We start from the raw sequence: 17,812 nt of genomic DNA, 5'->3' as shown, positions 1-17,812 counted from the left end.
CCGGATAAACTGACTAAACCAAAGGTTGTACAGAGTTTCAGGGAGAGCATAAGGGAACAATTGACAGGAATGGGGGAAGAAATACAGTAGAAGAAGAATGGGTAGCTTTGAGGGATGAAGTAGTGAAGGCAGCAAAGGAACAAGTAGGTAAAAAGATTAGGGCTAGTAGAAATCCTTGGGTAACAGAAGAAATATTGAATTTAATTGATGAAAGGAGAAAACATAAAAATGCAGTAAATGAAGCAGGCAAAAAGGAATACAAATGTCTCAAAAATGAGATCGACAGGAAGTGCAAAATGGCTAAGCAGGAATGGCTAGAAGACAAATGTAAGGATGTGGAGGCTTATCTCACTAGGGGTAACATAGATACTGCCTACAGGAAAATTAAAGAGACCTTTGGAGAAAAGAGAGCCACTTGTATGAATATCAAGAGCTCAGATGGAAACCCGGTTCTAAGCAAAGAGGGAAAAGCACAAAGGTGGAAGGAGTATATAGAGGGTCTATACAAGGGCGATGTACTTGAGGACAATATTATGGAAATGGAAGAGGATGTAGATGAAGATGAAATGGGAGGTACGATACTGCGCGAAGAGTTTGACAGAGCACTGAAAGACCTGAGTCGAAACATGGCCCCGGGAGTAGACAACATTCCATTAGAACTACTGATGGCCTTGGAAGAGCCAGTCCTGACAAAACTCTTCCACCTTGTGAGCAAGATGTACGAGACAGGCGAAATACCCTCAGACTTCAAGAAGAGTATAATAATTCCAATCCCAAAGAAAGCAGGTGTTGATAGATGTGTAAATTACCGAACTATCAGTTTAATAATCCACAGCTGCAAAATACTAACACGAATTATTTACGGACGAATGGAAAAACTGATAGAAGCCGACCTCGGGGAGGATCAGTTTGGATTCCGTAGAAATGTTGGAACATGTGAGGCAATACTGACCTTAAGACTTATCTTAGAAGAAGGATAAAGGAAAGGCAAACCTACGAAAGCTTTTGACAACATTGACTGGATACTCTCTTTCGAATTCTAAAGGTGGCAGGGGTAAATTACAGAGAGCGAAAGGCTATTTACAATTTGTACAGAAACCAGATGGCAGTTATAAGAGTCTAGGGGCATGATAGGGGAACAGTGGTTGGGTAGGGGGAGTAGTGGTTGGGTAGGGAGTGAGACAGGGTTGTAGCCTGTCCCCGATGTTATTCAATCTGTATATTGAGCAAGCAGTAAAGGAAACAAAAGAAAAATTTGGAGTAGGTATTAAAATCCATGGAGAAGAAATAATAACTTTGAGGTTCGCCGATGACATTGTAATTCTGTCAGAGACAGCAAAGGACTTGGAAGAGCAGTTGAATGGAATGGACAGTGTCTTGAAAGGAGGATACAAGATGAACATCAACAAAAGCAAAACGAGGATAATGGAATGTAGTCGAATTAAGTTGGGTGATGCTGAGGGAATTAGATTAGGAAATGAGACACTTAAAGTAGTAAAGGAGTTTTGCTATTTAGGAAGTAAAATAACTGATGATGGTCGAAGTAGAGAGGATATAAAATGTAGACTGGCAATGGCAAGGAAAGCATTTCTGAAGAAGAGAAATTTGTTAACATCGAATATAGATTTATGTATCAGGAAGTCGTTTCTGAAAGTATTTGTTTGGAGTGTAGCCATGTATGGAAGTGAAACATGGACGATAACTAGTTTGGACAAGAAGAGAATAGAAGCTTTCGAAATGTGGTGCTACAGAAGAATACTGAAGATAAGGTGGATAGATCACGTAACTAATGAGGAGGTATTGAATAGGATTGGGGAGAAGAGAAGTTTGTGGCACAACTTGACTAGAAGAAGGGATCGGTTGGTAGGACATGTTTTGAGGCATCAAGGGATCACAAATTTAGCATTGGAGGGCAGCGTGGAGGGTAAAAATCGTAGAGGGAGACCAAGAGATGAATACACTAAGCAGATTCAGAAGGATGTAGGTTGCAGTAGGGACTGTGAGATGAAGGAGCTTGCACAGGATATATTAGCATGGAGAGCTGCATCAAACCAGTCTCAGGACTGAAGACCACAACAACAACAACTTTAATAATTACCATCAATATTTTTTAAAATTGTTTTGAAGTCTGCTCCCCTTATATATAGACCCTTGATATATATTCCATCCACCTTTCAGCTTTTCCTTCTTTGCTCAGTCCTGACTTAACATCTGAGCTCTTGATATTCATACACTTGCTTCTCAGCATCTATATTTTCCCTAATTATGCATACTTCTACAACCTTGCTCTTGTGCTCCTGTCTTTCTTGCATAGCCATTTTCACTTTCTGTCAATCTCACTGTTTTAGATGTCTGTATTCGCTTTCACATGCTGCAATTGGTGCACTTTCATATTTTCTTCTTTTGCCAATTAAATTCAATGTTTCTGGAGTTATCCCATGGATTTCCACTAGACCTTGTCTTTTTACCTGTGTGATCCTCTACTCCTTTCCCCTTTTCACTTTTCAAAGCTACCGATTTGTTTTCTACTGTATCCTTTTCCCCTGCTTCAGATATACATTGCCTAACAAACAACCACCTCTATCTAGTACTTTCCACTTATCCACACCCCATCTCCTTATTGTTTACCTTTTTGTTAAATTCTTTATGCTGCACCTATGGTATAGCATTATGTATTGCTGGGGCATGCAGTTCATCCCACTGTGGCAAGGTCCATGGTTCATGGGTGGGAGAGGGTGGGGTGTCCACATTGCTACACCACAAAATTTGACACTTCCTTACTTCTTCATGGTGTGGTCATGGAAACATTCATCACAATACCTCATTTCTGTCACCACTGCATGTCAGCCTACACTAGTGCCCTAAAGTTAAGCGTAATCATGAAAAGAGGGCATATTGCTTTATCAGGGTATCAGATGGATTAATGAACAAGCTACAGCTTAATCACATGACATGTGGCTTCCACAGTGCATGAAACATAATCTTAGAAATGATCTGATAGCTAAGATACATTTTTGTAAGAAAATAACACAACTAGGAAATCTCTTCCACAGTAAAATGAGCTGCCAACAGAGGATATGGCTCTCCCTAACAACCAAATATGATGCACAGCAACGTGCAACATGGCATGCTCTCTATGAGATGGTTCAAGAGCTCTTTTGGCAGTCGATCCTATTCCTCAGCAAGAGTGGAGAAGAGGTCAGGAAGTGTCTTCGATGACACTGAATGCAATTCACCTCTCTGATGCATCCCAGGCACGTTCTATATCATTCAAATACTGGGACGTTGCTGGCAAATCCACGTGACACATTCAATAAGTTCATTCACCAGAGCAGCTCAGTGCAGACTGATGTTGTCGTCCATGAAGACTTAGTCTGGACCAACTACAGCTCTGAAACGGCGACATGTGATAGCAGTACCTCATCTCTCTACTTCTAAATGTTTACAATATTCGTCCAACCCCCAACTAAGATGTGCAGCTCCATATAGCCATTCAGCATGATGTCTCTCCACACCATGAAACCATCACCACCAAACAGGTATCTTTCCATGGTGTTCCTGGTGTTGTACTGGCTACCAGGTTATCTCCAGAGTAATGTGAAACAAGAATTATTTTTTCCGACTGAAGCAGAATTCCTTTATGAAGAACGCATTCCTCCACTCATTCATTGTCCAATTTCGATGTTGTTGACTCCACAATACATGGGTCCATCTCTGTGCTGGAGTGAGCAGAATGCGCAAGCATAGACATACGGCAAACAGCCGTGTTGTTCTCTGTCTCTGATACACAGTTTGTTGGGAAACAGTAACTTCCGAGACAGCTGCAAGCTCTGCAGCCAACTGTCTTGCAGATGTACTCCAATTTCTTTGGGCAGTTTGGCCAAATATCGATCCGCCGTAGGTTGGTTATTTTTGGTTGACCTCGTACCAGCCTATGGCAGACATCTCCTAGGTCTCAAAACAATTTCCAAAGCCTCAAAATGACATTCTGTGGCACATCCAAGGATACTGAGACTTTGGCCTTTGTCTGGCCTATTCCAGGCAGCCAAGATTTCTACCCTGCAAAACAGGATCCAAATGGCACCTTTGTGGTATTACGTTGTCAACTTCACCAAGAGACTACTCTCTGTTCACTATGCATGGACAAATAAGACTGAGATTACACATAGTTTGTGATTTCCTTTCAGTTACACTACTACTCACAGCACAGAGTACTCCTTTCCTGTACAGAGCGAACAAGTAGGATTCGTAGGTAAATATTTACAGTGACGGTGGGTGATTACTCACCTTTCTCTTTTCACTGTCGTGTTTTTGTGCTTTTGTGCTTTTCAACACTAGTGAATTTTACTATGCTGATTCCATATAAGGCAATGGCCTTGCCGCAGTGGATACACCAGTTCCCGTGAGATCACTGAAGTTAAGTGCTGTTGGGCGTGGCCGGCACTTGGATGGGTGACCATCCAGCCGCCATGCGCTGTTGCCATTTTTCGGGGTGCACTCAGCCTTGTGATGCCAATTGAGGAGCTACTTGACCAAATAGTAGCGCGGCTTCGATGAAGAATACCATCATAACGACCGGGAGAGCGCTGTGCTGACCCCACGCCCCTCCTATCCGCATCCTCCTTGGAGGATGACACGGCGGTCAGATGGTCCCGGTAGGCCACTCATGGCCTGAGGATGGAGTGCTGATTCCATATAAACATCTGACACACTTGCACCACCTCACTTCCGTGACTAAGGTCAGTTGTAGAGGGACAGTTGACCATCAGGTGCCAGCTCTACAACATCTGCAGTGCTCCGAAGAAATCAATGCATTATTTTAAGGGTGTGACCAATATTTTGTCCAGTCAGCTTACACTACATTATTATACAACTTAACAGACGCACAAAACTGACAACTACTTATTTGTAAACATTCACTAATAACATCATCCTAAAACTAAAAAAAATTCTCAAAAGGTGTTAGACAGTTTCAAATAGATTAGCAGTAGCATCTAATTCCCTGGGTAAAACTAATCAAGCAGGACTATGAGTATGGAAAAATGAAGGGATGAGATAATCATAGCAAATGAAAGAAAGAAAATGGAATTAGACAAATTTATAAGATACTGACTTGCATTAACAGTTTACAATCTCCCAATAAACTTAAATCTTTAAAACAAAATATTCTAAATTGTTAGTTTCTGCAGGCTCTGAACCCTTTTAAGAAAGTGTGAAGGAAGGAAATAAAAATATTTAATTTTTGGAACTGTAGCTCTCTTGTTTGAGGGCTAGGAGAAAAGCAAGACATGCAAAGTATTTCAACTATTAATATTCTTCACATCCTGTTCTACCATGTCTCCTATTACCTTCCATCCAAAATTACTTTTCATTTAATTCCTGCATAGTCCTTTTTGCCAGAAAATCAAGTTTGAAAAGATAGGGTTTGTGTAATCTCCTGTTTATATCTGTATCTGCTGCCACTTGATAGTAGAAATTTTCTCCCTCTTTATTAGACAGAACAGTAAGATAGTTATATTTCACTGTTACTCTCTATTCATATTTTGCATACTGCTAGTTCTCTTGACTATAATTCTTAATTCTCACCTCCCAAGTGCACTTGATTGATTGATTAATTAAGAGGGGTTATGGGACCAAACGGCGAGGTCATCAGTCCAGTGATTCCAAAGTTAGTCACAGAAGAAAGAGGATCCGCTAAAAGTAGACAGATCCAGTCAGGGGAGTCAAATTATAAAATAATGAACATGAAACACACACAGTAAAGGCATAAAAGGTGAGACCAAATCTAAAAACTGGAAAAAAGGAGGCGATCATGGGGTCACAGACTGAGAAGACTGGAAAAGAAGTCCCAACTACAACCAATCTCCCCCTGCTCCAAGAATAAAGTGGAACCTTATATCTGGAAATAAAAACCACTTTCACAGAGGAAACAGCACCAGTTCAACCATCCTTGGATTGTCTGCTAATATTAAATTTAAGAAATCAGAAAGACTATATTTAAAATAAAGTGCAAAAAAAGGGGAGATTCCACCAAAATGCGAGATATTGTCATTCTGGCTCCACAACAACATTGTGAGGATGGATCATTACGTAGGTGGAAACAATGGGTGAGCTGGGTATGATCAATGAGTAAACAGCATAAAACAGTGGACTCCTTCCAAGAGGAGCAGAAGGAAGAGCACCAGACTGCAGTAGACTCCCTGGAATCATGAAAGGAAATGAGTGGTAAGTATCTGCTTCTCTAGCCAAACTGTCAGCCAGTTCATTCCCTGGGATGCCCACATGACTTGGGACCCAGAGAAAGACAACTGAACAGGCGGCACCCTTAAGGGAAGAGAGGAGGTCATGGATAGCACAGACAAAAGAGTGACGAGAGAAGAATCGGTCGATAGCGTGTGGGCTGCTCATTGAGTCTCAACAAATTAAAACACTGTGGAGGGAGTCCTGAGAGACAAAAAGGAGGGCCCTGTGAATGATTAGAAGCTCTGCTCTGAACACACTACATAATCCCGGCAATAATTTATGTTCGAAGCCAGCAGGAGACGTGAAGCGTGTTCCCCCTAATCAATAGCCTTAGAACCATCAGTGTAAAAGGTGGTGGCACCCTGGAACTCTGCAAGTATGGCACATATAAAATGCTGGAAAACTGTAGATGCAAGAGAGATCTTATGACCCTGGAGTAAATTGGTCCTAACCTGTGGTCTAGGCATCTAGGCACCATCCAAGGGGGGAGGGGGTGGGGGGGTGAGGGGGGGGGGGAGGGATATGAGAGGAAAGACACAGGGTGCAGTCCAGTGACTGGAGATGGAGATCCCGACAGGGGGAGGTGAGACACATGCCAACTGGCAGTCCCACCTGTGGGTGGGTGTTAGGAGGTACACATCCCTCATTGGCAAAGAGCACAGGGTACACAGGATGGTCAGGAAATTGGCGAATAGCAACTGCATAAGAAACAAGGAGTTGGCTCCATTGTATGGGTACAGGGGGAACCCCCTCTTAGGGGAGGAGACTATCAACGGGACTAGTGCGAAAGGCACCAATTGTAAGACGTACCCCACAATGATGGACAGGGTCAAGCAGTTTCAAAGTGGAAGGAGCTACTGAGCTATAAACCCAACTTCCATAATCTAGTCTGGACAAGACCAGAGCATAGTAAAGATGGAGAAAAGTGGAACAGTCTGCACCCCAAGATGTGTGGGCCAGGAGACGGAGAGCATTAAGCTTCAGCATACATGTAGTCTTTAAGTGGCAAACATGGGGCAGCCTTGCCAGCCTGTTATAAAAAATAAGGCCCATACAACATCGAAGAGCTAGTCGCCTAAATAAAGTTCTGGATCCGGGTGTACTGTAGGTCGACGACAAAAATGCATAACCCACATTTTGGAGGGAGAAAACTGGAAACCATGGGAGGTGGCCCACGCAGAGGCCCATCAGATGGCGCCTTGGAGTCGGCGCTTAGCACATGCTACCAAGTGGGAGCTGCACCAGATGCAAATATCGTCGATGTACAATGCCGGGGTAATCAGAGGCCCAGCAGAGGCCACAACTCCATTGATGGCAATAAGGAAAAGTGTGACACTTAGAACGAACTGTGTGCGATACCATTCTCCTGAATCTGAAGGGTGCTGAGTGAAGTGACAACTCAAACCCGTAAAACATAGTGAGATAAAAGCTCGCGGATAAAAGTCAGAAGGGGACCACAGAAGCCACAGTCACAGAGGGTAACTAAAATATGATGGTGCCAAGGCATATTGTATGCCTTATGTAGGTCTAAGAAGACTGCGACAAGGTGCCAGCCGTGAGTAAAGGCCTATCGGATGGCTGATTCCAATCTGAGTAAATGGTCAGTTGGAGAGCGTCCTGACCAGAAGCCACACTGATATGGGGACAAAAGACACTGAGATTCAAGTACCCAAATAATCTGAAGCTGACCATCCTCTCGCACAGTTTACAAAGTATATTCATCAGGGTAATTGGGCAGTAGCTGTCAAGAGGCATTGGGTTGTTCCTGGGCTTAAGGATGGGGATAACTATAGTGTCTCACCACTGTGATGGAAAAGCACCAGCGAACCAAATGCAGTTGAAGACACTGGACATGTTGCCTCTGGGGTACGTCCAAGTATTGAATCATCTGGTTGTGGATTGAATCTGGGCCTGGGGCCATGTCTCAGGAAGAGGTAAGAGTCTGCAAGAATTCCAATTCAGTGAAGGGTGCATTATAGGGCTCAGCATGGTGCAGGATGAAACAGAGGGGGAGTCTGCTCAACTCTGCGCTTCTGCCAGAGAAAGGTAGTAGGATAGGAAGAGGATGTTGATGCCATTGCAAAGAGTTTTGTGAGGTGTTCCACGAGAACCAATGGATCAGCGCAAAGAGCACCTTGGAGGTTAAGACCCCCAGTCACTGGCAGCCCAGAAGGCTATGGAGCGTGGACCAAACCTGTGAGGAAGAGACATATGTCCCCAGGGAGGAAATATAGCGCTCGCAGCATTTCTTTTTACTCCGCTCAATAAGGTAGCATGGAGACACTTAAAAAGCGAGGAGGTTGGTCTGTGAAGGGTGTTGCTTAAATCGCTGCAGCACCTGTCAGCAGTTCTACACAGCAACAGCGACATCCTGGGTCCACCATGGTACTAGTCGATGACATGGGGGACCTGCGGATAGGGGGACAGCAGTGTCAGCAGCATGAAGAACAGTGGCAGACACACCTTGCACAACTACAACAATGGAATTTGAGAGGGAGGTGTTAAAGTGTACAGTAGATGTATATAAAGGCCAACTGGCCCTGCGGAATACCCAACATGGGGGCCCTTCTACATCTACATCTACATCTACATTTATACTCCGCAAGCCACCCAACGGCAGCAGGGGAACAATAGCATCACCAGAAACTGGTCACTGTCACAAAGGTATCATGGGATGACTTATGAGTATGTAAGGAAGCCGTGATGGTAGGGGAGGTGATCATGAAATCAATAGCGGAGAAGGTGCCATGAGCAGCACTGAAGTGGGTTTTGGGAACCATCATTGAGAAGACACAAATTGAGGTCCATGATAAGTTGGTCAATTAGGAGACCCCTACTCGCTGAAGTGAAATTCAACCACAGGTGTGGTATGCATTGAAGTCCCCAAGGAGGAGAACAGGGGCTGGAGTAGCTGGATTAAGGTAGACAGTTCAGCATAAGGAAGTGCCCTACCTGGAGGAAGGTCGACATTGCAAATGGTGATTGCCAGAGTCGTTTGCACTCGGAGCACTATTGCTTCCAAGTTTATACATTGTGGGATCCAGTCACTAACGACATCAGAGCAAACCAAAGTGCAGACCCCACCAGATGCTATCATGGGGTTGGTACGGTTCTGATAGAACGCCCAATAACGACAAAATGTTGGAGAGTGGCCATCACAGAAACGCATTTCTTGAAGAACAAGACAGAACACAGAATAGGAGGAGACAAGACGCACTTCCAGCATGTGATGATAGTAACCGTTGCAATTCCACTGGATGATTGTGTGGCAAGAGTCCAAGTTAGACATAAAGAAGCCAAAGGAGGTCATGTCTCTCAGTCAGTAGTCATCACCGACAAGGATGTGGTGACATCCATAAATATGGCACTTCCAGAGCACAGGGGGTGCCTTGCCTTGGGATTTATGTTTCTTCTTTTCCTCTTTCACAGGTGGAGGAGGGCGGCACAGAGGGAGTACAGGCATCTGCAAGATCAGGAACCGAAAGACAGTGTGTGACCTTGGGGTGCACAGACGGTGCATCTCATGGCCAAGTGGTGGTAGGAGTCTTCGGGTCTAAGAGACACTGGGGAGAGGGGTCCCAGGAGGGAGCCCGATCATCGACAGGTGCTAAAGAAGGGGGGGGGGGGGGGGGGGTACTTCTTTGGCCAGGGAGAGGGAGCAGTTCCTGGACGGGAGGTCGTGGGAACTGCAGGGGAGGGGGAGAGGAGAGTGGGATGGGGCTGGGGTAAGGAAGAGGTAGGAGGAGGAAATAATGTAACAGAGGCAAAAGTTGAAGATAATGACACTGGATGGAGTCTCTCATACTTTTAGTGAGCCTCAGCATGAGACAGGCGATCTAGGGACTTGAATTCTTGGATCTTCTTTTCCCTTTTGTCAGCCGGGCAATCCGGCAAGTAAGGGAATGGCAGTCAGCAAAACTGACACACGCAGGTGGCAGAACACAGGAGTTTCCCTCATGGAGTGTGCATCCACAGTTATCACACAGAGGGTCCACCATACAGTGGGAAGACATATGCCCAAAACGCAAGTACCGAAAGCACCGCATAGGTGGAGGGATGTACGGCTTCACGTCACATATTTAGCATATAACCACGGCTTTCTGTGGGATGGTGTCCCCCTCAAAAGCCAGAATGAAAGCGCCAGTATCGATGCAGTTGTCTTTGCAACCCTTCTGCACACGTCGAACAAAATGAACGCCACGCCACTCCAGATTAGCCCGGAGTTCCTCATCAGTTTGCAGGATGAGGTCCCTTTGAAAAATCCCTCCCTAGATCATACTCAGAGATTGGTGAGGAGTAATAGTCACCAGAACATTGCCAAGACCATCACAGGCATGAACAGCTGTGGACTGGGTTACAGAAGAAGCTTTGATCAACAGTGAACCTGACCGCATCTTATTAAGAGACTCCACTTCACCAAATTTGTCCTCAATATTTTCCACGAAAAACAATGGCTTTATGGCAGTGAATGTGTCCCAATCCATCTTAGTACACACGAGGTAATGGGGATAGGGTTTTATCCCAAGACGGCGTGCTGGCCCTCCTCCCATGGCACAGCCAGGGAAGGGAATATTGCTGGGTCATACAAAGCAGCATTCAAATATCCTTCACCATTCGAAGAGACAGCCGTTAGAGAATGGCCTGATTTTTGCAGCTTGATGTGCTTCATGTGCCAAGCATTCACCCTGATATCACCCACTCCGACCAGGGGCTCTCCCCATGGGCGCCACCCAGCCAGAGCAAGGGCTGTCCGGCATGGCAGTTGTTGCCGGGAGTTCAGATGCTCCAGGAAGATAAGCAACCTCTCCTTGGCATATATGGGGAGGCAATAGCTCAGGTATCAGTAGCGTGATCCCTGTGTTGTCAGGGGACTCAGCCATATGGGTACATAACAGCCCCACCACATTGACTGGCTACACGTGTTAGCAGCGTGGAAGGTGGTTACAGCTGTGAAGGGAAAGGAGAAGGAAAAGGGAGGAGGAATCCCCACCATAGATGGTAGGGAGGGAGTTCTTCCCCAAACGGATCAAACTAAAAACAGGAAATTTTGAAGTGGAGGTCAAACCTCAAGTGGGGACCTAAACGCAAAAAAGGATGAAAAATCAAGCAAAAATAACAAAACTGCAACCAATACAGGAAACCAGGTGGATTCCTAGGTCAATATAAATCAGAACACCGAGACAGGGTGAGGAGGGGGCAACGGGGAACGAGCAAGGATAGGGAGGAAGGGCAGAGTAAGGGAAATGCAGCCAGGGAAGGAAGAATTGGCTGCAATAGCTCAGGGCCCCCCCATCTGCGGCATGCACAATCTCATGAAAGAACCGTGAGCCCCCTGGGAGGGAGGGGGGGGGGGGGCACGTGCACTGCACTTCTAAGACATTTGCCATTATTTAATACTTTCTATTTACTCCAGACTTCATGAAAACTAACTTACAGGAATTTTAAAGTCTTCTCAAATTTTAAAGTGGTTTGTCCATCCATAGTTCACTGCTGGAAAGCAGGACCTTTCTACTTATTTCAATAGTTGATATACTTTAGTTCCATAGTATTTGTTGTCTGAGCATCTAATCTAGAACTATTTTCAGAATGTTTCCTACTTTTTATCAATTGAATACTTATCTCTATAAGGGCCAGAAACATATATTCCTTTAACATGGTTTTAGTTCATTATTTTCACCAAAACAACAGAAAGGCAATAAATTAGAATATCTCCATTAAATGTGACAAATCAAGAGAATAAGTACAAAATTGAAGAACAACTCAATTTCACACTATTAAATGCCATTTAAAAGCTATTACGGTATCTTCCCTTGTTGACAAGATGAAATTATATTTTTGTATAAACGAAACCATCATCTGGCTTCTTGGTAATAATATTATTTTATCTGACATGTCTTAACTAGATTTTTAATTTTTCATTCACTGGGTGAGTTTGAGCATTATATACAAAAGTCATGAATTATTTGTTTTTAATCATTGTGAGAGGAAAAGCTATACATACACTGCAACATCAAAGTCACTTCACAACTGCTTCTACAACTCTATATAATAGTGTTTGTTACTATACTTTCTAACTGTGGAACTACAAACTGCGTAATTTATATGGCATAGGATTCTTTTTTTTTATATATACTGTTCAATAATCTCTTATGCTCTTACATATTTGTGTCCAAAAGTGCCCGTAACGCAAAGGGTGAACAAAAAATGAGAGTGCTTGAATACAGAAACACAGAATTGGTGTGCCTCCTATCCCTGTTGTCTCAGCAGACATGCACATCTGAAATGGTTACTGACGGAATTTTTGTAGCATTCGCCAGTTTGTGCATCATTCTCATGCTTCAGAAAAGAGGAAAGGAGAGGTTTGCTTCTCAGCCAAGTCTGTATAATGGACTATGAATGGACCACACATACGCAGCTTTTAATATTGCATGACGCTACTTCAAATTTGTTTGTTATGGACTCTCTTTTTTTTATTGCAGGACTCAGTTTTTTAAATGAGCCACAACAAGTATATTAAAACTCTTTGGAACTAACAAACTTCAATGTATGAACTGTTATGCCCTTATCATCATAAGTGATCGCATTTGTCTCTAGTGCTCTTCTATTCAGCCAAACAAAGGCACTCTTACCTTTATTTGCCCTTTGTTGTTTCCAGTGAAATCTGTTATGTTGAACCAACCAGATATCCACGGCATTCCAAACAGCAGAACAGTTAGGTCAACAGACACATGTCCAAGTATATTATCTTCTTCTTTGCCTGAAGTCTCAGCTTTAATCCAAATCTTAAATATCAGAGACTTGCTTTTCTGGAAATGAGGTAGCATATGAAAACTGAGTACCTCACAGAAAACACTATAAATTTTGCACAGAAAACCTGACCTTAAGTAATATACAACTTTTTCATTGTCAGACATAAATAATTTAGAAGTTGTAACCATCTTCACCAAAAACTAGTGTTAATAGAATTGCAAGACTGGATTGAAACAAAAGATGGAAAACTGTTGGAAAATGAGAAAATTACAACACTACAATTTAAATAGAAAAGCAAAGCATAAATTATGATACACAGAACGAAGAGCCAGTTACATGTGAAACTATACAATTTGTGGCTACAGGACTAATCTCTGCTCAATTCACACACTGCCTTAGGGAGAAGGAGCAGTGCAAGTGGAACACACTCAGCCTTCCTCACAAAATGCTGACACTACTCATATGCTTTGTACCAAGCATCTATGGAAGAAGTAGTGATGTATATTTTAGCAATTTTTGTAAGCCTATTTCTCTGAGAAATCAAACATAGTGCTTTTGATTGTCCCGGATATGCTAACTCTAACATTTCAAAACAAAAACATTGACAAGAGAGCAAGGCACTCATTACGTAATAGCCACAATGATGCAACATACAGTAACATTATTGTTTGACATGTCAGATTTGCAGGGTCAAGAATATAACACCAGACATGTGAAGGCTTTTGATTTCCGTCAATTCAGAACTATGGAGCTCAGGGATCTACATCTACATACAAGTTTCCCAAATCACCATATGGTGCATGCTAGAAGGTAACTTGTACCACTGATAGTCAATCCCTTTTCTGTTCCACATGCCAATGGCGCAAGGGAAATATGACTGTCATTGTTCTTCTGTGTGAGCAATGATTTCTGCTATCTTGTCTTCACAGTTCTTACACGAGCTATATGTTGGTGACAGTAGGGAGTGTTCTGCCATCTGTTGCAAATGATTGTTCTCTAAATTTTCTCAATGGTATTTCACAAAAAGTGTATCCTCTTCCCTCCAAGTACTCACATTTGAGTTTAAAGAGCATTTCCAAAATACATGTGTTAATCAAACCTGCAGGTAACAAGTCTAGCATCATGTCTCTGAAGTGCTTCAATAAATTTCAGTAATTCAACCTGGTGTGGTTCCCAAACAAATGGACAGTATTCAAGAATGGATCATTTCAGTATTCTGCGCATCTCCTTCAAAAATAACCGACACTAATTCTCAACTGACATTAGTGGAGTGGTTAAGGTTTAAATCCCCATCTGCTCATCAATATTACCTTTCCCCTGTTTTGCTAAATCACTTTATTTCTTTGAGGAAGCCACAGCCAATTTGAGTTCCAATTCTTTGTAACATTATACCTACATTTTTAATAGATATGTCTGTATCAAGCAGGACACCATAAACAGGACCAAAATTACAGGAGTGTTTTTTACTCTCCTGCATCAACCTACATTTTTTCCATATTTAGAGCAAGCTGCCATTCATCACACCAAATAGAAATACATCCTGTATCCTCCGACTGCTGCTAAAAGATAGCACTTTCCTGTACACTAAACAGCCTTCAGCAAACAGTCAAAATTGCTGCTCACCCTATCCGGCAGATGTACTTGCGCACTTGTACCGAAACCTTTGTCTCTAATGAACACCCACCACCCAGGACAATGTACTGGACTCTATTACTTAAAAAGCCTTTGAGCTACTCACATATCTGAGAACCTATGCCATACACTTGGTCCTTTGTTAACAGTCTGCAGTTTGGTGTTGTGTCAAATGCTTTCTTGAAACTGTCTGTTACCCTTCCAAGAAAACGTTCAATAAACAAAACTTGAACCCGAGTGTATAGAGAGTTTTTTTCCCCAAGTAATAGACAGGAAACAAGTCAAACATGTCGCATGTTCATAGGTGAATGTGACATCATGTACTGATAAGAGTGAGTAGTGCAGTGGTTAAACTTTAAATCCCCACCCGCTCATCAATATTATGTTTCCACTTTTTTTGTTAATTCACTTTAAGCAAATGCTAGAATTATTCCTTTGAAAAGGCCACAGAGCAGCGATTCAGTGCACAGTCCATATAAAAATAAGATCTTGACTCAGATAATAACAGCCCTACCTAGTCTTAGGGTTAATGATAATTCAGTGTCCGATGAATCATTAAGATGAAACATATTCTTGTCTGATGAATTAAAATGCAAGACACACACATCATTAAATCTGTCGACACCAATAGCTAGGGTCTGTGAAGTAAACTGGACACATAAGAGATAAAAGAAACTTGAGGAAGGCCATAACTAATACCACCTTGAAGAACCAAAATGAAAATATATCCACTAGACATGTGTAACAGAGAATGTGGAAACATATGATTAAAGCGCTGAAGAAAGTCAGCAGTAAAGACATACATCTTGTAAAGATACAAGCTTACTGTCAGTTTGTTTTGTTAATAGGATCATGGCACAAGCAAATGTATTCCTCTTTCATGATTACTGTAATTGGGAAAAAGAAAAAAAGATTAAATCCATCCAAGTTAAAATATGGAAGAAAAACACTCAACAGCAATGGAATTAAATACAGCTACTGTGTTGAAGATATAGCATTCTGCTGCCATGGCAAAAGGAATAATCTGACATGAGACTGGGTTTCATCACACCATTTGGTAGCCATCTAAGTGGCATTTGAGCACAAGATGGGCATGACATGCAATTTCAAAAGATTTGACTACACACAGAATGCGAGTGCCTCACACATGCAAAATCCCATGTCATGGGTTGGGCAAGCACTGGTTTTTAGCATGAGTATACTCAAGGGAAAACTCCTGCCACCAGAGTTAAATGGTCAGCTGCCACTGCAACAATGTACTGATGGCAAAGGCGACTGTCGACTGCTGCCAAGTGTCACAGAGGATAGACAATCCTCAGTGCAGGATATTGCCAACAAATACAATTACGGACAACAACTGATATGAAACGATATTATTCAGAACCACGTTCTTGATATAGTGTTTACAAGTCACTGTCACACACATGAAACTCAACTCACTGCTCAACACACAGCATACAGATTAGTGAGGTCACAGGAGTGATGGAATCTAGTGCCACCATTTATCTCCCAAGATCAAACACCAAAACCAGTTTTCAAGATCAATGGGATTCTCTCGGGTGGTGGGGAGAATGCAATTTTTTTTTTTTGTGGATTTTCTGGAAAACCACACATCACTATGAATATACATCGCGTGAAATGGTAGGTATGAAGAAGCTATTATTATTGAATGGCATAATTTTTCTCTACCAAAATGATTTCCCATAAGTTTTTAAATTGGATAGGAATCATTGGTCCTATGGTACAGATATACTGATTATAATACTTTTTGTAACCGTCTTGGGTATCAATTTACAAAAAGTTGAGATGTGAGTGGTTGTGAGTGTGGTTCTACCAGTGATCTTTAAATTCCTGTGAGAATGGAACTGATTGCCTTACCCTATTATGAGATAAATGTCTTCACAGCTACTGGGATTACTTTTGAGGTATTAAAACCTCAATCACATTCTTTCGGATTGCTTCAAGGAATAAAAATTTTACTCCACATTTCAATCAGTTCGTTATCAGGAATATTGGATTCATATTACTCTTGAAGAATCACATTTACCAATGACTTTAGTACTTTTTTATTACAATGACTGGTTCTGACAGATCTACACTGTCATCATCAGATCTCGTAACACTATTAGATGTATATGCTTGTTACAACACTTAAAATCATATAGTGATGAAAAATGGAAAGAAACATCCACATATCACAAATAACATACCACACAATCAAACCATACAACATCATGTGCTGATGACCCAGTATACTAATTGCTTGACACCACAATGAACATCTCGTACTGTTACAAGATCCAATGATGACAGTGTAGAAATGTCAGATACGGTCATAGTAATAAAAAGAACTAGTAGCAATCTTCGCAAATCTGATACTTTGAGAATGACTCCCAAATGACCCCCAACAACAGATACACTGTCAAAAATATGTATTACACTCAACCTGTGGCACTAAAATGTGACAATTTTAATCTATTCTAATTTACAGAACTGAAATATTTACATAACAGTATGTCATTTATAATATCTTTTCTTTTGTTTTTTAAATATTAAAGTTTGATGCATTTTGGAGCTATAAAACACCTAATTCACATAGTCAGTCATCAACATTTAGATACATAAGTAAGGCCCATAACTTCTGATATTGCAGATCTGCACATAAATATTCCTGTTTAACCATCACTAAATAACATAAGCAAAAGTTGAAACCAGTTCAATAAAGGAGTTAAAGATCTTCTGGAGTTTGTGTTAAACATAATGATTTTCAATTTAAGAATGAATCTTATGAACAGACAGAAGTTCTGGTCATGTAATCAAACTTCATTAGAGTGTTCACTAATATTTATGCTGATCACAAGAAAGTACTGACTACAGCATTCACTGTTATCACACAACTGAACTTTACCTAGGTAAAAAGGTAGAAAAAGAACAATCATTTGACATTTATGGCAAGTTCCATCCCAACATCAAAGCCACCACTGAACATAATACACTGCAAACCTTAAAGCCAAGTTTGAAATTAGAGTTCTAGCAAGATAGAAACAAGGATTCCAGTAATTTTGATCTAAAAGTAACAGCTACAACCTTCTCACCAGGATGAAATAATGTGTTAATAACAAAATTCCTTTACTCTAAGTTTTCATCAAATAAAGTTATATGAAATTTGATGATTTCTCTTTTACTA

At 41.8% G+C, this 17,812-nt stretch overlaps 1 protein-coding gene across 1 annotated transcript in view; it reads right to left on the bottom strand.

Moving 5' to 3' along the window:
* LOC126354600 (C2 domain-containing protein 3-like) overlaps window positions 1–17,812 on the bottom strand; it is a 70,613-nt gene that overhangs the window by 10,408 nt on the left and 42,393 nt on the right. The window contains exon 10 of the mRNA XM_050004351.1: window positions 12,873–13,049. Within this exon, the coding sequence (XP_049860308.1) occupies window positions 12,873–13,049 (177 nt within the window). The remainder of the gene's footprint in view (window positions 1–12,872; window positions 13,050–17,812) is intronic.

This window comes from Schistocerca gregaria, chromosome 3 (assembly GCF_023897955.1).
Source record: "Schistocerca gregaria isolate iqSchGreg1 chromosome 3, iqSchGreg1.2, whole genome shotgun sequence".
Classification (NCBI taxonomy): Eukaryota; Metazoa; Arthropoda; class Insecta; order Orthoptera; family Acrididae; genus Schistocerca; species Schistocerca gregaria.
Note: the sequence above shows the minus strand (reverse complement) of the source record. Positions and strands in the feature narration are given on the sequence as shown.